Source organism: Eleginops maclovinus, chromosome 10 (genome assembly GCF_036324505.1).
Source record: "Eleginops maclovinus isolate JMC-PN-2008 ecotype Puerto Natales chromosome 10, JC_Emac_rtc_rv5, whole genome shotgun sequence".
Taxonomy (NCBI): Eukaryota; Metazoa; Chordata; class Actinopteri; order Perciformes; family Eleginopidae; genus Eleginops; species Eleginops maclovinus.
In genome coordinates, this window is record NC_086358.1 from 20244441 (window position 1) to 20271256 (window position 26816).

Genomic DNA, 26816 nt, shown 5'->3' on the forward strand with positions numbered 1-26816 from the left:
TGCTTCTGTATTTATCTTATGCATTAGTAAAATAAAACAGGAACAGGTGTTCTTAACTCAAAAATGACATACATAATTAATAAATAACTAAATATTCAGACAAAGTCAGTCAAGATTACATGTAATTGCATTGCAGTGTCACAAGATTTGGTAATTGTTTTCAATTCATTTCAGTCAAGATTTTCTGGTTCCTAATGTGACAAAAATAAAAGCACAAATTCATGAAATGTCGAAAAAAAGGATAACCTTAACTCAGATCTTGAGAAGATTATCCCTTTCCAGCAAATCGTTCTGTGAACATGTTTAATGTGTTCTAAGGAATTTAAAACAGATTAAGATGAAAAGGTAATTACACCTGACTAACAATACATTTATTAAACATAAGGTCAAGAGATTATTTTGTAATATTGTTTATGCTGTTTTTTGGTAGTATGGAAGAGGACGCTTTGGTAACACCTGCAAATTAAGAGATCGTGGGTGTTTGGTATACTCGAGATTAAAGCTGCAAGCAGACGTCCCATTCTTCGCCTTATAAAGAGAATAAACAAGGAGACCCTTGTTCCCATCGTCAAGAAGCATGTCAAGCCTCAAAGTCTTGTTCTGAGTGATGAAGGGAAAGCATATGTCAGTCTTTCCCAGGAGGGCTAAAGGCATGTCAGCATCAACCTCAGCTAGAATTATGTTGATCCACAAACATGACTACATATTCAAAACATTGAGAGAGCATGGCACACATACAAGAGGGAAGTTTGTCGTATGCGGGGGAATCATTATGAGAAAACCTTAAAAAAACAGCTCTCCTTCATAGAGTGGACCTACTGGTTAGCAAGAACATATAAACATGGTGTACCTGGAAGACTTATCAAGGACATAAGGGATGGTAACCACAGTTCAGTTTAGGACCTTTCTGTAGCCTAATTACTGTTGTTAATTGATTTATACCTTTAAAGGTTGACCTTGGCCTCAGGGTAGATCAGTAATGTAATGTTCTTTCGTTTGACCAAGTCTTGTTTTTCTTTTATTTATAGTTATTAAACTGTAAAAATCTGCAGTGCAGTGATTTATTTTTGTTTGCCTGGTATTAACTACCAGCTGTGAGATGTGTGACACACTTTATTTTGACCATCACATCTGTTCAGATGTGCTTTTACTATATTTGTATTATATTCTCAAAATAAAAGAGCTCTCTCTGATATGCTGCCTACAGTGTTTGTTGTACTGTGCTTTATAGCCTGGTATTGACTTCAGTTATACAGTGTTTGTGTTCAGGTGTGCAAAACGTTTCGCTTTATTTCCATGTCTGTTGCATATAATTAGTGGATGAATGTGTTCTGTTGATAGGTTATAGACGTTCTACTGTTCTCAACAGTTTTTCACTTTAATTGGATAGTCCTAACACACGCCTACAAACGCTTGGTGGAGAATGCCTACTAAAAGCATGCTGATAGTCAACTAAAGTTTAGTTGACCATCAACAGATATTCAACTAAACTTTAGTTGCTTATCTGTTGATCCTTAACTAATCCTTAATGTAATCTTTAGTTGACATTTTGACTCTCAACAGATTATCAACAGATATTTGACATGACCCTGTTGACTTTCAACTGACAGATTGATTTTGAGTAGTTAATTGTTAATGTGGAAGATGCTGACAATCTACAAATAGTAAGGTTGAATAGTGGGAACCTGTTAACCTGTTGCAAAAAACCTGTGGACAGTCAACAGACACTTTTTAAAAAATCTATAGATCAACACTTGAGATGTACCTTATATTCTGGCAGTTAGTTGAATGCATGTCACTTGTCAGTTGAAACAGTGTTGTTGACTGTCAACAGATGGACTATCAAAATAAAGTGTTACCATATTGACTTGACATTAGGGAATTGATATGCTAAGTTAGCATTACGACTTATCATGTATCGTTACAGTTTACAGGTAGCTAACGTATCGTGGCTTAAATAGCAGGATGGTGAGCCTTCAAGTGTCTCTTCAGGTTGGTCATATTCTTCCCAACTAATTTGTAGCCACATGGCGTCTCTCCTTCTCCTGCAGTAATCGTGCAGTGTGTTTTCCTTTCATAAATAAAGTGTGTCCGTCAACTAATCCTTAATGTAATCTTTAGTTGACCTTTTAAGCAGATAATCAACAGATAGTTGACAAGACCCTGTGGACTTTCAACTGACAGATTGATTTTGAGTAGTTAATTGTTGATTTAGAAGATGCTGACAATCTACAAATAGTAAGGTTGAATAGTGATTAATAACCTGTTGCAAAAAACAGGTTACTTGTCTGTTTGACCGGTGCTGAAGCATGTCAACTGATTACCTATAGAGTGTCAACAGATGGACTATCAAAATAAAGTAGCATCAATATTACTGGGCAGTCGGCAACTAGTGGCAAATTTGCTAGCTAGCCATTTTGGTTTAGCCTTTCTTGCAGAAAAGTTTTCCGTTTGCGGTAGCAAAGGAATGAGCCTGGCTTCCAGGCTATTGTTGGCTGGGCTTGTATTGCAGTAACTATCCAGTCACACGGCAGTTGTTTTTTTAAGATGACACAGCAATTTATCTAGAAGATATTTGTGTATGGTTTCTTATCTCTAAGGCCAGGTAGACATATATAATAGGCTAGTTGTATTTTGTTATAACATAATTTGAATCTTCAAAATCTAAACTTGATATTATTGATATACTATATTTTAATGATAATATTGTTAAATTAGTATATATAGATAGTATGCACCTTAGTGGATCAGCAATGACAGCCCAGCAGCATCGCATCAATGTGAGTCTAGAGATATCCAACTAACTAAGGAAAGGAATCCAGATATTACACAAAGTGTTAAGAGAGTGAAATGTTGCTTTACAAATTTCAACACTTGCTACTGTCACCTTGATTCCAATTTCAGATACCTGTATTTGCCTAATTGAATTAGTTTAAAGAGAGAAGACATATTGACTAAAACTGGACTAAAACGTTTTGAGTTGTTGTCGACTAAAACTATGAAGGTTAAAAAGGACTAAAATGTGACTAAAACTAATAACCATTTTCGTCTAAAAGCTAAGACTAAAACTAAATCTAAAATTGCTGACAAACTTCAGAGGCTGAGGAAAATATTCGTAGTGGCCCACTCCGGTTACTACAACTTCCGTATTAGTCTGTGACGTCACCCGGCCCGGAAAGACTTTTCCCATTGACTTACATTGGGAAAGAGACGTCTGTAAATCAGTGGATAATTTTTTTTAACTAAACTACCCAGTATGAACCCTTTTATAGCCCTTATTAAAACAGTAGGTCCTTAAAGTTGTAAAATGCGCTAAAAGCTGAATCCAGATTTATTTTCTCTCTCCATTCATTCTACTGAGCCGAGAGCGGGAGATCGGGGGCGGGGCTCAAGGGGAGACTCAACTGTGCATGATCTCGACAGCCAGGCATGATGGGTAATTTGTGACATTTTGCTCTAGAGAATCTCAGGCCATTTTGTTTTCATGCGCCAATAAGCAGCTCTCATAGGAATGAACGAGGCCCCGCCTCCAACGCTGGATCCAGCTCTTATTTTACATGCATGGGTCAACTCAGAGGTGATGTCACTTCCAGTTCAGACTTTCGACTTCTAATGGAAATGGAAGGCAGCAACAGTAACTGGTGTTGGGAATCCTCAGCCGGCCTCAGCAGGAGCATGATGAAGTGATGAAGCAGCTGTTGGTTAGTAAAGAGAGTGCTCCATGGAGAGCTGATAGAAGACAGGCTGAGATAAACGGAGCAGCAGGCTGGACAAACAGGCGCTTATTAATGGATGCCTGGACATGGGACAGCTTTGGTGTTCGCTGTGGGAAACAGAAGCCTGTATTCACTGTGTACACTCCATAATACTAGATCACGTTACTGTTGCATGAGCACCTTCCCTAACCCAGCCTCCAACACAGTGGGCACACTCACACCAGCAGCAGACTCAGGGTCAGGGTTATCCACCAGGAGACCCAACTCCTGAGCTCTGTGAAGTGACCCCACTTCTTTATGTTTATCATTCATATCTTACAGTCAACATATGTGTATGATATTACAATAAGTAGCATTTTATTCCACTGTGTGGTATTTCATTTTACATTTTGTTTAATGTATTCTATTTTACATGTACATATTTTCTTCCTTTATTTCCTTTACTACATATCTTAAGTAAATTGTATGTTGGCCTGTTGGAGGAGCCTTGAAGCTCTTGTGTGAATGATAATAAAACCTTTGAATCATGAATCCTCACTTTTGGCCCAAAATTAAATTTTTTATATCGACTTAGAAATGTTCAAACATATTTTAGCAGCCTGGTTCACGAGGCATAAACCCAGGGTTAGTTTCTAGGAAAGTCTGCCGGCTGCATTTGCTCTTGTAATGTGTATCTTAAGATGTTCAGATTCCGATAGGAATGATAGAGACTAAAGAGGGATATGTTTTCTTAAATTGATAGGTCTCCGGGTTAACTCTCAGCAGTAATGGCTTGCTTATTTTCACACCACGTTGTTAAGGCATCCTCTTTGCCCAAAATAGAATTAAAGGCAATTACACATAAAACTACTTAGATAGAAGCAACAAATCGATTATTTATCAATCTAAAAATACTAAAACCACAAGACCTGGTCGACTATAAAACTATCTAAATTATGTTCAAAGCTGCAAATCAACAATTGCCTCATAGAGAGAACACCAACACATGCTGAGGGGAAACTGCACATTCAAAAAACCACCTACACGAACAAATTCCAAACTTTACTGCATACCAACAAAAGAAGTGGATCTGTGGAATAACTGTAGTGAGGAGCTGAAATACTGTGCAACTTTATTGAAACTGAAAAAACTATTCAGAAACAAAATCCTTAATGGCTATGAGCAGGACCGATGATTTCTGGATTATTCTTGTCTGATGATTTTGGTTTACTTGTAAAGATCATTTGATTATTTTTCGTACAAAAAGATGATTTTTTGTTAAAAAAAACAATGTAAATGAGTCAAATATCACGAATGCTGACAACTATGAACTGAATTGTGATTTCGATAAACCATGTTAGCTATTTTTTAAGCTTCTTCTTGCTGCTGCTTTTGAACATGAATGAAAACTACTGGTGTATGTATTGTTATACCTTGTAAAGTCTGTGTTAACATGTTCAATTAATTGACTATTAAAAAAATATCCTGCTGATGTTCAGGTGTATATCAGTATGTAGTGACTCTACTTTAAAGAGTCCTCTCCTGCTGATGTTCAGGTGTATATCAGTATGTAGTGACTCTACTTTAAAGAGTCCTCTCCTGCTGATGTTCAGGTGTATATCAGTATGTAGTGACTCTACTTTAAAGAGTCCTCTCCTGCTGATGTTCAGGTGTATATCAGTATGTAGTGACTCTACTTTAAAGAGTCCTCTCCTGCTGATGTTCAGCTGTATATCAGTATGTAGTGTCTCTACTTTAAAGAGTCCTCTCCTGCTGATGTTCAGCTGTATATCAGTATGTAGTGTCTCTACTTTAAAGAGTCCTCTCCTGCTGATGTTCAGGTGTATATCAGTATGTAGTGTCTCTACTTTAAAGAGTCCTCTCCTGCTGATGTTCAGGTGTATATCAGTATGTAGCATCTCTACTTTAAAGAGTCCTCTCCTGCTGATGTTCAGGTGTATATCAGTATGTAGTGTCTCTACTTTAAAGAGTCCTCTCCTGCTGATGTTCAGGTGTATATCAGTATGTAGCATCTCTACTTTAAAGAGTCCTCTCCTGCTGATGTTCAGGTGTATATCAGTATGTAGTGTCTCTACTTTAAAGAGTCCTCTCCTGCTGATGTTCAGGTGTATATCAGTATGTAGCGTCTCTACTTTAAAGAGTCCTCTCCTGCTGATGTTCAGGTGTATATCAGTATGCACCTGCAATAACACCACAAAAAGCATAATACGGCACCTTTTAATGAAGTTAAGGATGCCTTATTTTAGTTGAGAATATTGGCATGGACAAAATGTTATCCTAAACGTCACCTCTCATCAGAAAAAAATACTCTTGTCACCATTAGCTTTAAATTCAACCTTCAGTCTGAGTGAGTGAGTCCTTGCAAACTTTTCTGTTCAACTTTCCCTAATAATTTTGCCCAGACTCACACATTTGGTCCTCATAAGCACAGACATTACCCACTCATACATTCAGCCACCTGCAGGCTCCATCAGAAGCACCTCAGCTCAGCAGGAACTGTAAATCTTGGGGAAATAATTGGCACACACAGAAACACAACAAGATGGAGAAGTTGGAGGGAAATGTGAGCTGCCGTCAATCAATCAGAGAAAAAGGCGTCATCTGTGTGGGAAGGGGTGTAGAAGCGTGTCGGAATAATAACTGATGCCAATGGCAAGGTGGCCCGATGTTTTTCTAAATATGTAATAAGCACCGCCATCAGCATCAAGCACACAGTTTAATTCAGGAAAATCAGTATTCTGTGGGAACCACCACGCATCAAAGGGCCGCATAGTGTTCTGAGACTCACCTGGAACAAAGCTCCCCTGCACCACCTCCTTGTACGCCCACCATCCGTCGTGAATTTTCGGCGCATTGGGTTGTGCTGCGAGGAGAGAAAACAGAGCAGGGACATCAGTCACTTGTTCTGAAAGTCAGACAAGAAAGCACAAACGCAGGCCTGCCTCAGACGCCATTTCCAAACGCACACTTCACCTTCTGGTACAACTGCAAACACATACGTACACACCAAACAACTGCAACAACTTGCCAAGAACATTCGTCTCATTTTCTAGTCACAATATGACTCAATATAAGACATAATAACTTAAGAAGCAACAATGCAGTAAGATAGGGTCTGGATTTTAGACATTGACTTTAATTAAATGTATCATGTCAACAGATTTCACACAACTGTACATTTACTTGCACATATTGCATCACTCTGTTGCACTCTTTTATTTCTATTCTATTGTTTATATCACTATTTGTATTGGTTTTATTTGTGTCATGTCCTATACAGTATATATTATGTTTCATTGTTGGAGGAGCCTGGGACTGTTTTTAATTGCCATATCTACACTGTAGCTACTGGGCATATGAACAAAAAGCCTTGAAATATTGCATACATAGTTTGTTGAACTTAATAGTATTGCTTTCAACCAAATGTCACAGTTTTGTGATTTTTTTTGACATAATACATTTTATTATAGTCAGTGTTTCAGTATTTTCAATGTATCAAATAAGTATTTTTTGACATGTTACAAGGTTTTTAGACAGCTCTGGTATTTGTTAAAGATGGATCATCATTTTTGCACTATTTTATTTATCTTATTTGCACCATGTATGTTGAGTTGTTGGATGAGCATGGGATATAAGATTTTCATTGCCAACGTTGTATATGCTGTGCATATGATCAATAAAACCTTGAAACCTTGAAACCTCATATTGTAGCTCTAACTGGATTTCAGAAAGATCACTTTTTTATTGGAAAACACCAAGTAACATCAGAAAACAGAACATTTGGAGTATTTGTGGCTTATTTTGTAACACAACATTTCTTGATTCTGGTAAAATATAGTTTAGAATAAATGTTCCCAGCTAATTACAAGATCTCATTTATCTAAATATCCCATCTTATTTCAAGAAATCTATCCAAGCACATTTTCACTTGTACTATTGGCCGATCTTATTATAATTGAAAACACCTTGTTCTCATTATTCCTTTACTTGTTTTTGGAGCACTCTTTTTTTCCAGAGTAACCCCCTGCCCCCCCTCCCTGATGCAATGACTCCCCATAGGCATGAGTGTGGAATTGCCTTCCATCAGGTTGTGTGCAGTGGAAGGAAGGCCCAGATAAGAGCGGGGCGGTACAGTATAATTGAGGTGACTAAGTGAAGGTCTCCGCACAGAGAAAGAGATGACGGAGAATTACCCGCCGAGCCTCTGGGTTATTGCTTTTCACACCTTAACTTTTTTCTTTCCTGTTCATTCACAGATCGCGCTGATGGAGGGTCCGAAGCCTGCCCTGCCTGCTTGTCTTTGATATAAGTTGAGTTGGCTGAACAACACTCCTCCTCTCATATCCGCTCCAAGCAGCCCTGCTGCAGTAACACTAAGAGCAGGTTCAATTTCAGAGGGGTGGGCCGGCTGGATACGGTCCAGAAAAGGTTATTTTCTCAGAGGAAATCTACGCTGCAACCGCTTTATAAAGGAGGAAACAGCAGTGGGACTCCAGCCTATAAATTGGAGTTGCTTTTCTAACACATTTTACCACTTTAGATGATAAATTACTTGTTAAAATTGCTATTGCTAACACTTGACACAGTACATTCCCCATTATAGCTCGCTGTAGTGATTGTCAGAGAGACTGCCCGAGGTGATGGGATCCTCTGCGCAGTGCTGGAGAGTAGCCTAACTAAGTACATTTACTCAAGCACTGTAATTAAAAGGTCTCCTATTACGCTATATTTCAACAATATATTGTAGGGCCAAATCCATACAAAACATGTCTATGAAATGTGTTGCTAAAAATACCAAACAGTTCCCCCATTGTAGCATGCCTCATCCCCCTCTATTTCAGCCCTGTTCAGTTTTAGATGAACTAGCTGCTGCTGGCCACGCCCCTTTGGAGCTGCTGCTGGCCACGCCCCTTTGTAGCTGCTGCTGGCCACGCCCCTTTGGAGCGTCATGATCTCTCCTCTGAACAGAGTTTTCTACCGGGAGAAACTCAGCTAAACGCTGCCGTGATTAAACGCCATATTATGTTCCAAACCACATCCAGCATTATTTCTGAAATATTTCTCAGAGTTTACCACTAGAACAGAGACATGATATGTATCATACATAACAGCAACTCTAAGTCCCTCCTGCAGACATCCTGCTGAATACACACACACACAGAGGGGCTGCGGAGGGGATTCAGTTAGCAACTGTATATGGGGGAAGTTAGGTTGGGACGTGTAAAGAGGGCGGGACGTTGCCAGGAGTTCTATAGCCAGCCCACATGTCCGATATGACATCCTAACTGAAGCAAATCTGGATCAGCTCGTTTATACCCCCGTTTTTAGAGATGTGGGTGAGGAGGAAAACAGAGAGGGGTTGTATTTTCTGACACTTTGTGTGTCTCCTTACACAAGATTTATGATTTTTTTAATACACTTTTTGATGTCTTTTATAGACATCAAAAAGTGCATTTTGCATAATAGGGGACATTTAAGTTAACATTTGAGATACTTGTACTCTAGTTCTATACTAGTATTTTCATTTTATACTAGTTTATACTTATGCTCTACTAAATGTTGGTAGACAAGTTTGTACTTTGTACTCCACTACACTATATTTATTGTACAGATTTATTTATAAATTCAGATTTTGACACAATCCTTAGGAAAAACTCATGATTATTTGGTATAGATGAAACCACCCAACATTATATTCAAGTAACTAAAATAACGGGTTGGTTAATAAATTATTCATTTGCAGCAATTAAGCTCAGAAGTTGTTGTTTTTTTAATGATATCTCATTGTTCCAGCTTTTTAAATGTGTATATTTGCTGCTTTTGCTCCAAAATATTTTTAAATATATTTTTTGAAATTAGCACCTTTACTCCTAAAACTTTAAGTACGTTTTCCTTATTTTACAGACCTTTAATGATTCTAAAAGCAGTACTTTGACTTGAAATGTAGTATTTTTACAATGTATTATTAGTACTTTTACTCACGCAAACAATCTGTATACTTTTTCCACCACTGCCTCAGTGGTAGAATTATTAGCAAGATTTTCCCTCATAACTACAAGCAATACTCCGTCCTGTTCTTCAGCCATAAAGAGCTCTCTCTTCACCCTGTGTCACACTCTGAGATAAATCCAACCTGCAGCACTACAGTGTGGAGGGCGGAGTTGAGGCTCAGTCACACAGAAGAAAACTCTGAGCAGAATCAACAGACTTTATGAGATCAGCTGTGATCGACCTGTGAATTTATGAGAGGCAAGGTTTCAAGGTTTCAAGGTTTCAAGGTTTTATTTGTCATATGCACAGCAGATACAGCGTATATGTTGGCAATGAAAATCTTATGTCGCGTGCTCCTCCAACAACTCCACATACATGGTGCAAAAGATAAATAAAATAGTGAAAAAGAGAGAAGAATATTTACAATATTAACAATACAGATTTGAGGATGTGAAATATATACATATGTGGAATACATTGAAAGTATTTAAATACTTTACACTGTTGAATGAGGAGGTATGGACAGATGCATATATTATGTATAACAGATGTGTATGGCAGATATGTATAATATATAGATATGTGTACTATAAACAGATATGTATGGCAGATGTGTATAATATATATGTATGTGTGTACTATAAACAGATGTGAGTAGACATTCACACAGCTCAGGAGTTCAGTAGTCTTATAGCCTGTGGTATAAAACTGTCTCTGAGTCTGGTGGTCTTGGTCCGGATGCTGCGGTACCGTCTGCCAGACGGCAGCAGACAGAACAGATTGTTGCTGGGGTGATGGGGGTCCTTTAATATCCTACCGGCCTTCTTCCTACACCGCTGGGTGTAGAGGTCCTCCATGGATGGCAACTCCGTCCTGGTGATGTGCTGAGCAGTTTTCACCACGCTCTGTAGAGTCTTACGGTTGAGGGCGGTGCAACTGCCATACCAGGCGGTGATGCAGCCAGTCAGGATACTCTCGATGGTGCACCTGTAGAAGTTGCAGAGTATCCTGGAGTCCATGTTGAACTTCCGCAGCCTGCGGAGGAAGAAGAGCCGCTGTCGAGCCGTCTTGGATATGACCCTGGTGTGATGTGTCCATGTCAGGTCCTCACTGATGTTTACCCCGAGGAACCTGAAGCTGCTGACTCTCTCCACAGGAGTCCCGTCGATGGTGATGGGTGTGTGTGCCTCTCTCTGCCTCTTCCTGTAGTCCACAATCAGCTCCTTTGTTTTGCTGACGTTGAGATGGAGGTTGTTGTCCTGGCACCAAGATGTCAGGGCTCTGACCTCCTCTCTGTACGCCGTCTCGTCGCCGTCTGTGATCAGGCCGATGACGGTCGTGTCGTCAGCAAACTTGATGATGGTGTTGGAGCTGTGTGTGGCCACGCAGTCGTGCGTGAACAGGGAGTAGAGGAGAGGGCTGAGCACACAACCCTGAGGGGCTCCGGTGTTGAGGGTCAAGGTGGAGGATGTGATGTTCCCCATCCGCACTGCCTGGGATCTGCCCGTCAGGAAGCTCATGATCCAGTCACAGAGGGCGCTGTTGAGCCCAAGGTCCCTGAGCTTAATGATGAGCTTGGAGGGCACAATGGCGAAGACAGGGACTGCTGTTCTGGACACCAACGTGTCGAGATAGATGTAATGATTAATACAAGCAGTCTGCTGTTTCTGTGGCTAGTTAATCCTAAAACACATCTTTAAATGTCTGTGTTTGTTCAGCATATCTGCACCCAGGCATCTGATTAGTCTCTCCCTGTGGGAGATCTGAAATCATTTGCAGTTTCAAGCAAAAAAAAGAGATAGCAGTCAGCTATAAAATGTCCCTGCTTATTTTTTTGGATGTGTTCCATCAAATGTGGCTCCATGTGGGAGACCTGTTGTTTTTACTTGTTAGCTAAATCCAGTCGGTGCAGAGATAATTGATGCTGGTTGGAGGCAGCAATGCATACTCAGTGGAATTAATATCAGCTCCAGCTTAGTATCTATTGTTATTACTGAGTTTCAATTGGAATCCCTTACACTACTTCATAGGGAAAAAGTAATCGCTTTTTTCGGATATGCTACAATGGCTACTCTGCTTCTAAATGAACAGAAATGCCAGCAGAGCCTTTCTCCTCACATTCATTTTACGTTCCCAATGGCAACTTACTTAGGCAAACACATAGACTATCCATTTAAATTTGTACTTCTTAAAATGTGTTTAAAAAAACACACAATCGGACTTCCGGTTATGGCAGCGACTTGAGAATTTGTGACTCACACAGTTTTGCTTAAACTGCAACAATTTCTACAAAAGATACTCTAATTTGCAACATAGAACGGTAGGGAGTGTGGATGTGGTTATTGGGATGTTGAAAACCGGTAAATTGAGTAAAGAGAAGAGTGTCTAAGCAACCGAGACTGACAGACTGCCACATGCGCAGTGGAAAACAGACGGTTAGGGAACACAAGGCCAGCGGATAAAGTGGACTTGAAGGAGTGATTGAGGGGGAAATACTGGCTGCTGTGAGCTCCATGAAAACAGAGTCTTCTTCAAGATGTGATGCAATTATGGCGGCTATTGAGAATATGAGGAAGGAGATAAGTGACTGTGCAGAGAGAGTCTCCCAGGCAGGGCCGGTTCTAGCCCATTGGCTGCCCTAGGCGATATTGAGATGCACGTATATTTTATATAATATAATATTACATTTTCATTCGAAATATGGGTTGGGGCATGTTCATTTAATTCAATGAGGGTTTTATATCCCATGCTTTAAAAAAAAAAAAAATGCGCCCCCCCGCCAATTTGGCGCCCTAGGCGGTCGCCTTGATGGCCTGTAGGAAGAACCGGCCCTGCTCCCAGGCAGAGTTAGGGATAGCAAACGTAGCTAGCTTGCAAGCTAATTTACACACGGTGGAGTCAATAAGCAAAACCCTGGAGGACAAACTCCCGGACCTGGAAACCAGATCACGACTGAACAACCTAAGAATAGTGAATCTACCGGAGGGGGCTGAGGGACGGGACCCGTGTGTATTTTTTGAAAAATGCATCCACAAAGGATGCCCCCCGGGGGCTAAAATGGAACCTCTCTCCTTATGTATTCAGATACAATAAGAAACATACACAGCAACAACGAAATCCAATTGTCAATTAAATCTTGATACAAAACATTTGTATAAATACCTCCAATTTAGAAGTGTTGTTAAATCTAATCACAATGATGCACCTTCGAGGCCCCAACACTCATCTTTGGAGAAAATGGAAAATGATAAAGGACAGCCTGAGAAAGGGTATCATATCAGAGTTTTACAATATGCTCTCATCTTTGTCATTTGAGAATTCACATAAATGCATGGAAGGACAGCCTGCAGACTGTCATTGTTATTTTTAAATTATGGTAATTTGAGCACTGACCTAAACACAGCAGGACAATATAGTTAACTCACATTCACACCTATAGTCCTCTTCTCTGGTGTGCACCAGACGCCAGTTTGTTACATTGATTCATGTCATGTTTTGGAAGGTTCTGTTTGCATTCACACAGGCAAAACTCAAACAAACTATAAATTGTAAACAAAAGTCATGTGTACGGAAATGCTGTTCAACGATTGGTCAGACATTAAGTGGGAAAAAACGCCAATCCCGGCAATTTCTACTGTAGCCTCCACCATGATTCATCGGCAGGTTATTCATGCTGCTGTTAATCTGGAGAGCAGATCAACAGACTCTAGCAAACAGTGCATATGATTATATAATCAGACAACGTGTGTTAAACACATTATAACACATTGTACCACAGCCTTTTGGTGTACACAGGGGACCAGTGAGGTGAGCAAATATAGCCTAGTTTCTGTTTAAATCTCCGTGAATCAAGGAAAGATTTCAGACTGAATGAAAGCCACAATTTGCTAACTTCTCCTCCAGTAACCAGAACAGGAAATGAAGCGTGAATACTACACTTCCTATGTTTTGGTGCAGACTGTTTTCACACCAACAATAAACCGCTTCAGAGTTCACTAGCAAGTGTTCCGAGACCACCTCTTTTAGGCGAATCAGAGTCTGGTTGTTGAGTTCACATCAGAGGTCTCGAATTGAGTTCACACCAACCCAAACGAACCGCACCAAGGGATTAAAAGCTCCAGGGTCGAATCAACCGAATTTAACAAGGCTGGTTTGAATGCGACTGTAGAGATTTTTTACCAAACCTGTACGGTAAAATTCACTGTTATTGTGTGTGTGTGTGTGTGTGTGTGTGTGTGTGTGTGTGTGTGTGTGTGTGTGTGTGTGTGTGTGTGTGTGTGTTTGTTTTGTCACTCTTATGGCTGTTTTCTGACTAAATATGCACAGTGAAACAGAAACATTAAGGAAACCAAAGCCTTTTGATTGATACGCTCACTCTTCCCATTATTTTAGTCTCATTGGACTATATGTGACACTTTTTAGACTATAAGACCGCTGTTGAAAAACCACAATGAAAAATTCTGTGAGGTTTATTAAACCTTTCATGGTGCCAGTGGGAAACCCAAGGCATTAGTTACAATAGTATATGTCATAAGAAATATGAAATATATAATAAATCTGAAAATTCATGAAATACCAAACTATGGAATATGTAACACTTTAGATAGAAGTGTATTACAAATGAAAAAGACAATTTGTAAAAAATGATTGAATTAAATGTATTTTGTCTGTGGTATATGTAGCGTATATAGCTTAACAGCCAGATAAACTCCAGATAAACTCCCACTACACGTGAATCCTTTGCCCACAGGTTTATTGCTTTCTGGTGTGAAACTAAAATACACTAGTCAGAATATAATCAACTCCATGATCATTTTGAGATGCACAAATATGCACAATGCATATAAATCGACAGCTTTAGCATGAACTAAATGTCCTTGTTATATTTACTGTAAGCTTTGTAATGTTTTTTCTTGTTATGCTAAGAAATTAGTAATGGTAATAATTAAAAATGTTCCTGAACATTTAAAGACTAAACTGCCTCTTTAAATGAATTTTAATCAGTTGACCATTTGATTTTCCTAATCAGTTAATAACTTCTATATATTTTTTTTAATTATGAATGTATATTTAAACATTAATATGGAACCACAATATGTTTAATGATACTAATCCTTTTTGATATAATTTACTTTATCATTTTAAAGGCTTATTAAGATGTTCTGTCAGTTTTCTCTGTGTCTGTGAATGCAAATGTATTATAAAATCCAAATGTATGTTTTGTTATTTAATTAATTTCAGACTAATTGAATCAAAAATGCAGATACAAAAGGATATCATTTTGGTGTCACACTCCATATGAGTGGCTGCTGATGGATGAGACGTAATCACTTCCTGTGGCTCATCAGGAGAGAGCGAGAGATAAAAAAGCAGCATCGCCAGCCCCGTCCCATACCTCACATCGCCTGGCTGCGACCCAAATCACAGTTCCTAATATCAGCAGAAAGGAAATACCTCGGATCTATAAAGGGAAATGCAGATGAGACGCTACAGGAGGTGGGAGAAAGGAGGGAGCATTGATGTATCACCATTTTCCATTTTATTGGTTCCCAGAGCAGTTAAGATAGACGGTATATGGCAGTACAATAAAGTATAAAATATAAACTATCTACTTTTTAAACTGCAAGGAGTGTGTGAGGTAGATAATGAGAGCCGGCTGCGTAACGTTCAGAGACTGAATGTACTTTCAGATGAGTTTTAGGGCTTGTTCATTTGATGTTTCCCCTTGGAAATGGAAGCTAATTAAAAACTCGCTGGAAGGTGTAATGTTGAAACACAACGGCAGGTCACAGAGGGTCACATGGGGGGGGGGCAATACAGAGGGCAAGAGGTGAGCAGGTCAATGCTGGAGAGCATTAAAGAGTCTTCAGCTGACGTCAACGACCAGAATGCCAATTCACTGCCAAGTTAGTCAGTCGGTCGATTCAAAGTATAATATATGGATTTTTCTATGCAAAAAACGCATTAATTAATGAACATTATCTAGTGATAACCCTATGAAATTCATTATTTTGCTTTGAAATGGGTCCTTAACAGCAATTTCCCAAAAAGCACACAAGACATTCGTAAACAGAAGATTTGACTCCAAGCAGGCACTACTAAGGAAACTTTCTCTAAATATTATTTATATTTTTCAATATGAATGTCATTGATAGCATTTAATCATTAAGTTATAAAACATAATGGGAAGGTATTATTCCGTAACTGATCACAGTAAGAGGTCATGGGTTTTTTTTCAAAGGAGTAGAAAGATTATCCAAATTGAAAATTATCTGGTAAAATATTCCATTCACATTTACACACCAGGCTTCTATAGGCAATTTATTCTACACTGTTTTAAGTAGGTTTTGGGATGTATGCATGTTGCTGTCTTTTTGATTTTTTTTTATGCAGTCTCATACAATAAGCGTTTTCGGTAGAGCAAAAAAATGAATCAATGCCGTGGTTGACCTTGTTTGAAATTGAATGACTCGATTCCTCCAGAAGGTAGCCTAAGACATTTCTATAACCAGTTGTTTGACGGAGGAGAGACATCGTGCTAGTTGTCCTCATTTGCTCTGACAGGCTGTCCCAGTTACACAACACAGTGCGGATAATGAGCTCTCTGCCATTCAGAGCCACACCAAACAAGCCATCACTTTTAGAAAGCATCAGATATAGTTTTCACCTGGTCTCCATGCATTGTTCAGAGAAATATCTCAGCACATTTGAATTCAATTAAGGTCAAAAGAGGCTAGATGTGACTACGTGCATACTATAAGACATTTGTACATAAAATAAGTAATTTATTAATCCCAAACTGGAACTGTTGTTTTGTTGCAGCCGCATAAAACAAAACAAGGCATTGCACATAATTAGAAATTCAATAGTAGAAATAAACAATTCTAAAATAGAAACATCTCAAAATAGAAATAAAATTATCCGGAATTAGAGAAAATATATATATATCTATATATACTGTATATCGTAAGAAATAATAATCAATATTATGTGTAACTACAACACTTGTCTTATTTTGAAAATCGTTTTATTTTGTAACCGGATGTTGGTTTTAGCCTCAGACAGCATGTAGCTAATATTGTATTGTATTAGTATTATAAGTAGAGGGAGAAGGACACGTGGAGTTACATACTAAACACACCGCCTCTACGTCTCACTCAGTGATGCTGCAATAATACTATTACATGTTTAATAACTGATAAACCTCAGAAGGATTGCATAATAGAATATCGTCGGTGGAAGCTTCATGGCTACGCCAACAGATGGTGACGGTGACGTCATAAGAGGACCCACCTCCGATTACGTCAGCCAATAGAAAAGACAGGTAAACACCCATGTGACGACAAGGGGCCAACTGGATCCAGCCCCCGGTACCAACCAATGAGAGAAGACAAGACCGGAATTTGTCTGATTTTGAAGTTGTTTATTTTTATGACCGGAAAGGGATAGTAGCACAACAGATGGTTGTATTGTAAAATCGATCTCATTTGTCCGCTGACCGCCAGACAGATAACTACTTTGAGTTTCGACTCTTACGTGGCCTGTGGAAGCGTGCTCCGAACCATTGAGCCACAGCCAACAGCTGTGAAACTATTGTAAAACCTACTGCCGCATCATTTTATTGAATACTCCTTTTAAAACTTATATGAGGAGCTTCACTTTGTTTTCTATTACACCTACTCCTGGACTTCGAATAAACGAACATTTCTACAATATACACAGTTGACTCTGCAGATAAAGAATCTATAAACTGTTCATAAATAAAAACTATTAAAGCAGGATATTATATGCAATGAATGGAATATTAAATTAAATATAAATGTACGGTATATTCAGTCCAATGTCTTTTCTATTGTGAATTTGTAAAAACTAGTGTCCATTTAAATTAACCTTTTTATTTGTATTCATTTTATTTAAAGATTTCTAACTTGTGTAATGCTTGACACTTGAACAAAATAATTTCATAATTTGGGATAAATAAAGTATATAACTAACCATCTATCGTTAGAAAGCCATTAAACACTTAATCTAGAATGTTTAAACCGCTTCCACTATTTTAGAGAATAGTGGAGGGTTTTTTCATAAAGAGGGTTGTGACTGGTTGCTTAATCTAAAGGGACCGAAGCATACAGAGAGAGCGAAGGGTCGCCGGTTCACGTCCCCGGTCGGACTGCAGAGGTCCAAGTTCACCAAGGTGTCCTTGAGCAAAGCACCGGACCCCCCAACCACCGGTCCCAGGGCGCTGTACAAAAGCTACCCTCTGCTCCAGGTACTGGGATGGGTTAAATGCAGAGGTTCCACTGACATGACAACAGTAACTAACGTTTTTCAAGATACATTTTTTTTTAATGCATGATACACGTGTTTCGTTAAAATATCAAAACAAGATTTATTAACTGGAAATGTCTAATAGGTAGGAAAAATATGCTTTGCCTTTAAATGTGTGCTAAAAAGCTGGACGTCCAAATTCCACAGCACTGAAACAACACGTGCATTTAGAAGGGCTGGGTTGGGATGCCGTTTCACTCAAGTGAGCTAACAATCATAAAACACACTCACACACCGCTAAAAGACGAACGCACTCCCTCACAGCCTCAGTCTCCTATGGGTGTTTCTGGACTAAACATTATTAGTGTCATGATTATAGATTTTTGTTTCCTGTTTTATTTTGAAATGTTTTCCCTCCTGTCTGTGTTTTCCATCCTGTCTGATTGTGTTCACCTGTTGTCCCTATGTTTCTCCTCCCCTCTCCAGCTGTGTCTTGACTTGTGATTAGTCCCTGTGTCTTTAGTCCTGTCTTCCCTTTGTGTTCCTTGTCGTGTCGTCGTCATTCCCATGTTTGTCTCATGGTCCAGTTCCATTTGTTTCCCGGTCCTGTCTATCTGTCTGGAATCCCCTCGGCTGCCCTCCTATCTTTCTGGTTTGTTTAACTTTTGTTTGATACTTTTAACTTTTGTTTATACTTTGCCTGCTTCCCTAGTTTTGTGTTTTATTAACAGCTTTTTCTTTAATAAAGCTTGCTTTTAGTTAAACCCCAATACCTGACTCCCCTTGTTTATAATACTGCACTTGGGTCCTGTTATCGATCCCTGACAAACTTTGACATGGAGTCAACTTCTTCGCACATGGAGTTCTTCTATTTTATACACAGCAGAAAAACAATGGATACTTAACTGTGAAGTTCAGATGTGAGGCCCCAGTTTTTACCCCACAACCGCATATACACCTAATTCAACAAATGGGCAGATCCATACTGCAACAGAACCCCACTGTGTGAGGTGCTTCTCTAGCACATATGGTCTAACGTGATTTTCATGAACCTAGTGAGGCATATGCATGGCCCAAAAAAACCCAGCTTCTGCAGCAGAAATCTAAATGAATCGCTGTCTAATGATGATAGCAGCGGGTCATCAGCCCTGCGCTCGCACGTGGGAATGTTCATTTAATGACCTGAGACATTTGAGTTCGTCCCTGCAGGTCATGTAAAGTGATCCAATCGGATGCTAAAATGCGAGGCCGTTGAATCGCCCTCTGAACAATGGTCAGAAGTGGAAGAAGTGCTCAGATCTGGTACTTAGTGCAGCTTTGTAATACTCACATTCAAAATAGTAAAAGTACGATCATATCTGTTGCAAAACTGTATACTGTATACTTAGTGCTAAATCTAGCACTCATTATATAAATTGTAAATGTATTATTATTATTAATATTATTATTAATGTTAAAAAATGTGATGCATTTATGTGTACATCCATTTAATTTTGCAGCTGGTTAAGTACGAGATAACATTAATGACTTTATGTACTGCCAGGCCTCTCCATCCATAACAGTAAATCCTATATACCTATATATTAGGTAATTTTATGTTTGTATTAATAATGTAAACCTGCAAATGTAACTCATGTTGGCGAATAATGGTAGTGAGTAAAAACAAAAATCTGCTGCCAACATGTAGTGGAAGAACTGTATGTAGTAGCACATGTAGCTAAAATATGTACAGTACAGTACTTTTGCTTAGATACTTTCCATCACTGACAATGGTAACGTAAGAGAGTCACTGATCTCCCTCCTAAATGTGAACAGCCGTGTTAAAGAAGCTGGATGTGTGTGAGAGTACAGTGGGGTTCGGTACTGTCTAATATCTGGACACTCTCAGACAGCTCGGCTCAGCCTGGACCATCTGCTGCTGTCAATTCCTTCCAAACTGCAGTGACATTTCACCACTGTGCCTGCACACACACACACACACACACACACACACACACACACACACACACACACACACACACACACACACACACACACACACACACACACACACACACACACACACACACACACACACACATACATAAATGTGTATAAATATGCAGCTTGTGTTTCTGTCAGCCTGTCACCCTGTCAGCCCTCACAGAGACTCCTGCCTGTCTCTGCTGACAGCAGGTTTTTGTCAGCTCGCCCTTATAAAACTGTAGAAAATGAATGAACACTTTGTTCAACAGAAAGTGTCACTCAATTCAGAAAAAAGCCAAGGGATCAGCGGATGCACTGGAACCTGGTAAATGTCCAAATTTACAGAATGTCACACAAATGTTGTGTTTATTTAGAGGTGAAAAGCATCTTGTTTGACTCAGGTGTCATACTGGGGTACAGTTTGCTGTCCCTTCTGAACACCGGTGAGAGGAGACTGAAGGCAGACATAGACTCCGATTCATTTATCTAGCAGCTTTAGATGCATCATATGTTTTTTCCCATTTGTTTTCTTTAAGAATTTTCTGGGAAAACAGTGTCTTTAATTGAGTGCTACAAATGAAAGGGGGAGACAGAGGGGATGACATGCAGCATATGGTCCCAGGCCGGATTCAAACCTGGGTCCTCTGCTTGGGGACCAAGCTAAACGACGTCAGCATCATGTGTTTTTTTTTAGCTTGATTTGAGTTATTCCCTTGCTTATTTCCTTCTGACTTTCTTTCGTCCTCCAAAGCTTCCTTTTTTCCTATTGTGGTGACTAAACTCCCAACAGTCACTTAGAGGCTTGGATCTTAGCTGTCACACGTTTCCAATTGGAGTCCGTACTGAGTTCTTCATATTTATTAAAGAAAATAAAACAAATGAAAAGTAGAACAGGACCAAACTGTAATCAGAAAAAATATCGGAGCCAGCTAACCCTCACCAGCCCTTTCCTTTTGTCTTTTTTGATTTCTCTCCTTCCTCACATCTTTCCTTACCATTTCCTGCATCTTTTTCTCCCTTCTTCCTGCCTGTCATTAGTTCTTGTGTCCTTTCTTTCTCAGAAGAGACCAAAAACACAAGATCAACACATATGTTTTGAGAAAGTGACCCCATAAACTTTGAATTTAAAAAATAAGAGATTACTATTTTGTGCCTAATACATGTAATCTAACATTTTCATATTGCTACAGGAGAATAGTAAGTCAGGGGTCTCTCTGGTACCTGAGAAACAAATACATATAGAACCAGCCAAACACAGTTTAAAGTATCTGAGCTGTTCCAGAACCCAGAAGGGTCCCCTGCAGCTGTGTGACGGATGTGTTTGGCCACAGTCTCTTACTGACCTGAATCCTATTCAGCACAGCAGCAGCTTACTCCATCCTCACACTCCAGAGAGAGTCTGTGAATAAACACTTCATTTTCATATAATATCCAAGGCTTTCATTAATATTCATTGAAGGGCACAAACAATCCTGAAGCCCAACCATGCAGAACGAGAGGGGAGGGGGGTGACAGGTACAGGACAGGCTCCGATAGAGAGAGGGAGGGAAGAGCAGCAGGAATAAAGACGGATTAGAAAAAAACAGACAAAACTTGGTGACGTGCGTCCATAAATGAAACTTGACCTTGCCAACAGCTGTGCTTACTGACTTATGACACAATTATCCCTCGCCAAGCTCCTGTTGTGTGTGTGTGTCAGGCACATTTGCCTCTGTGTCACAAAGTGAACGATCTAGGCCCTGCAGACTGAATCCGACCAGACCAATTGGTTTCCCCTCTGAAATGCTGCGGCGCTATGCTCTGCCTCCCCCGACACTCACCTCAAGAAATCAAGAAATCGTTTCCATACTGAAAAAATGAGCTCCCAGCTGGGACGATATCAAATGCTCCTCTGCTAACAGCTACTGTGGGGGAAAATCGATGAGTAAATTGAATTTTAGCTTGAGTTGAGGCTAGCCGTGGTTATCTCCCCGAGCTTTCACTTGATGGAACTATTTTGTTTTAGCAGTCTGGTTCCTCAACAGACCAAAATCACTTGGTTCAGCTTTCGGCTCCGTTGTACAGTATCTTACCGATGTTTTTATGTGTTTATCTGATGGAAAAAACTAGATCCTGGTTTAACTGCTGTTGATGCTGCTCAGGTGAAACGCTGAAAGGTTAGTGGCGCTTTAAGCCTTTAATATAGCGCTTTATCCACGCTTTACAACTAATCAAAGTGCTTCACAATCCGTCATCAGTCACCCATCAAAGAGCAATGTGCTATTTCGCTCAAGTGAGCTAACAATCATACAACACACTCACACACCGTTGACCTTGCTAACTCGGGAGCACCTCAGGGTTCAGTAGCAAGCCCGAGGACACATCGACATGTTGATTGCATAGGACTGGGATTAAATTTACAATTTGCCAGCTAAAATACGAACGCACTCCCTCCCAGCCTCAGCCTCTTATGGGTGTCTCTGGCCTCAACATCATAGAGTCAACTATTGTTCTTATATTTTATCGAAAGCAAAAACACAACGGATGCTGCAAAGTGAAATTCAGATGTGAGGCCCCAGGTTTTACCCCTCACACACACATACACACACACACACACACACACACACACACACACACACACACACACACACACACACACACACACACACACACACACACACACACACACACACACACACTCTTTTTATTCCACAAGATGGGCAGATCCATGCTGCAGGATGAGTGCTTCAATACCAAAAGAAGCGTTTTACAGAGGCCTGTCAACAAACGGTTTACTCCTGGAAGCTGGAGATTAGTTGGACTGTAGTTAGAAAAAGGAGAAAATTATACATGAACTCAAGATGAATTTCATATGAACTCTGACACGTTTGTTAAGAAAATGTATATACAGCCCCAGAAAAGAAAAACAAGAGACCTCTTCAGCATTATCAGTTTCTCCTGTTTTATTATTTATAGGTATGTGTTTGAATTTAATTATTATATCTTTTTTATTATTGTATATAAACTACTGACAACATTTCTCTGTGTTGGAATTCAACAGACACTGAAATGGCTGCCATACATGTAGAGATAAAGATTTAAGAACAATTGGAGTGGTCTCTTCATTTTTTCCGGAGCTGTATGCGTTTTGAATATTGGCTTTATTTATTCGTGGCTGTAATTGCTATATTCTAGGCAATTAGGTGCTGGAATGTTAGAGACATTTTATGTGTTGATTATAAATTAAATATTTTCTAATTAATTTAGGTCTTAATATATTCTTTTAATTTATGATTATATTTGTATTAAATTAAATATTCTGAGGATAGTTTGGATTTATTGTGATAAATCAGCTGTTATATACGGAAGGGGTGGAACTGAGAGGCGATATTGTCTTCAGCACAGAACGGGGAATCTGACTGACGTTACACTGATCATTTTGGTTTTTTTTGTTTCATTTTATGGAAGAAGTAAATAAATCTTCCAAAGGAAGGTAAAGAAATCAATGCCTGCATAGTTTTGCAATATCAACTTCTAATAAACTAATGGGGCATATTTTTTTCTGGGTATTTTGAAAGAGGTTGACTGCTGGAAAACACATTTCAGTTTTTTTCTCAGAATGACTGATTTCATTTGGGCTTCCCATCCCAAAATGTACTGAAACACAGTTATCAGGTGAGGGGAACACTCACCTATGCAGAGTATTTTTAACAGAGTGTTTTGTGGAATCAGGAGTGTGCAGAGGAGCCAGAGGGGTGTTTCAGGATTGCCGACCACACTCCCTCCACTCTGTTGCACCGCCCATCTCTAAACTTTTGCTGCTCCATCCAGTGAGCGCTGAACAGAAGAACTACATCAGGGTATTTGCGCCAGTGAGCAGACATCCCCCCCATCACTATAACCGCTGTCCCGTGTCTCATCCTGAACAGGTAAACACACTCAGTCATTCAAGCATCATCCAAAACAGGAACCACTTTAAACACACCTTAACTTGCTTTTTTTTTTTACATAACACACTCTAAAAAGTATATTTGTCTTCTATCTAGTCAGAATATGTTGTTACATTTGATAGAAGAAGTACAAAGCAGTGACACACAGGGTTTTGATTTTAGACTATTTAAGTATCTTTAAGTCAGACTCTTGAAAACATCTTATTTTGAGTTGGGTTTTTTTAGCTGCTGTAGTATTTGTAGAAGATGGATCAACTTGTTTTAAGAATTAAATCACACCTTTTTATTGGAAAATCACCAACTATCATCAGAAAACGTTGGAGCATTTCTGGCTTGTTTTGTCACAACACTTTCTGATTCTGGTAAAATATAATTCAAAATCAGTTTTCCGCTGGTGATGTTTTTATTTTCTATTGAATGTTTTTACTTTTTGCTACATGTTTGCACAACTCACTGCATTGTGATACTGTTTCTGCCCATGTGTGGGAATTTTGTGTTGAAAAGAAAATTAATACAAATCTTTTGAGAAGAAAATGTGTTTTCCCAGCTTATTGTTATTATGACAACATCTCTTTTATCTAAATATCCCACTTTACTTAGCAAGCTTAATCACTGAAAAAACTGAAACGTTGACTTTAATTACATGTATTATGTCAACAGGTTGCAGATAACTATTAGGTTAGTTGAAAGCAATAATATTAAGCTCAGATGAGTTCAACATGATATTATTGCTTTCAACTAACTTAATACAGATACAGTATGTGCAACCTGTTGACATAATACATTTAATTAAAGTCAACGTTTCGGTTTTGTCAGTGTTTTCCCTTGTTCCATTGGCAGATGTGTGTACTTATTACAAGCAAAAACACCTTGTAATGGTTATTATTTTACTTGATTTTCCAGTGCAGGCCCACTTTGAAGCAAGACAGACCAAAAAACAATGACAATCTGTTTGTTCCTACATGACTGAGAGTATTTGAAGTAGTTCAGTATATATTAAAATGGGCTTATTGATCATGATTACCCAGCAGACGTTAATAAACTGTAATCCATAACAATGAAGGCTCACAGTGGCTCCATGTTCATTGAACTCAGGGAGTAAATAACTGCTCTGCTATCAAATTAAATCTGAGTAGTTCCCTCTTTATGTCTCCATTGTAACACTCATGTTGACTACAGTGAAGGGCTTCTTTATTAACACTAACAGACTACAGTTTAAAAAAGCAGAAATAGAATCTGAGCTGAAAATGCTCCGTTTTAGTTTAACACACACACTATGTTATGAACATATAGGTTCACCTGCTGAATTAAAAACAGAACAACGTGAAAACCATGAAGCAGATTCAGGCAGTAGGCGTATAGATTCACATTTAAAGTATGAGCCTACAGAACAGAACAGCTGACAGAAGAGGGAGAACACCTGACCCTTCACAACAAATACTAGATGATCTTTTCTGGTTTTAAAAAGAAAGATCCTGTTACAAGCTACATCCATTACTCCCGAAGCCTGATCATTTCCAGAATTAAAATCTACTCAACATAGAACATTTTGCATGTGAGTAATATATATTTATTATTTTGTAATTACTGATAATGTGAAATGAAGAAGCTTCAACCCTGATCCATGCCTCCATCTCTTCCAGACTAGACTACTGCAGTAGCATCTTCTATGGTTCACCATCCAGACTCCTCAATAAACTCCAGATATTCAAAACTCCTTTCTCCTTACCCACATCCGCTGCCGTGACCACATCACCCCTGTCCTGCAGAACCTCCACTGGCTCCCTGTCCCACAACGCTTCCACTTCAAGATCTTTCTCCTTACTCACAAAGCCCTTCATCACCAGGCCCCCTCGTACCTCACAGACCTGCTCCAACACCACACCCGCAGCCTCCGCTCTTCAGATGCCAACCTCCTCTCATTTACGTCTTTGAGTTTTTAGAAAAGCGCTCTATAAATAAAAACGATTATTATTCAGTTTTTGCTACAGTCCCTGACTCTTTTAGACAGAAAGTGTAAGTATCCATCAGCAACTCAGCATGGTGCACCACTCAATGACATCATTCAGACCATCAGTGTTAGTGTCATGTCAGAGTCAGAGATATCAGTAACAAGGACTTCAAAAGGGTTGACAAATGGATAAAAGAATAGTCATCCACACACACTGAAATCTGTCAGGTTTCTGGGTTCACTGATACAGAAAAGTCAGTTTTTTAAAATAAATTTACTAGCTTTAAATGTTTCTGTCTTAGTATCATGACCCTGCAGGAGCCACTGACAGGAAACAGAACAGCTGATGGATGGATCAGCAAAAGAATCCTAAAGCTTTCCAAATAAATGTAAAAAAAAACCGAGTCATTTTAACTCCTCCTGACCCAACAGCAGATATTCATAGCAGGATTCGGCCTCTTCCTATGATACATTCATATGTGATTCGTCACAACGGAATCCATACTGCGGCCCTGTGCTGCATGTCCCCCCCCCCCCGATGTCACAGTATCTTATTCTTACAGATTCAACATCATATCTCTGTGGCACATTGTGTAAACTGCTGTGGATTATCCCAGAAAGAATTGGTGACATGGCAAAACAAACAGCCCCTGTCAGGGAGAGGGAAGGCAGGGAAGAGGATGAACAACAGCGCTGTGTCACCCACACACATTTGTCCTCTCCGTCACACACACACACACACACACACACACACACACACACACACACACACACACACACACACACACACACACACACACACACACACACACACACACACACACACACACACACACACACACACACACACACACTATTCCTGTTCCTGTTGAAGGGCCTCACATCTGCACAGGATTATCAGATTAACAGCTGCAGATTTTCCCTGTGTGTGGTGCACAGTGAACTGGGGCACGGGTGGTGCAGGCCTCTCTGATGCTACCCCACTACAATTCAGAG

The 26816-nt window shown here is 39.4% G+C and overlaps 1 protein-coding gene across 2 annotated transcripts in view; it reads right to left on the minus strand.

The window, feature by feature from the left end:
- Positions 1-26816, minus strand: part of LOC134870920 (carbonic anhydrase-related protein 10) — a 316734-nt gene that overhangs the window by 271671 nt on the left and 18247 nt on the right. For both annotated transcript variants that reach the window (XM_063893449.1, XM_063893448.1), the window contains exon 3: positions 6505-6579. In XM_063893449.1, coding sequence (XP_063749519.1) covers positions 6505-6579 — 75 coding nt within the window. The remainder of the gene's footprint in view (positions 1-6504; positions 6580-26816) is intronic.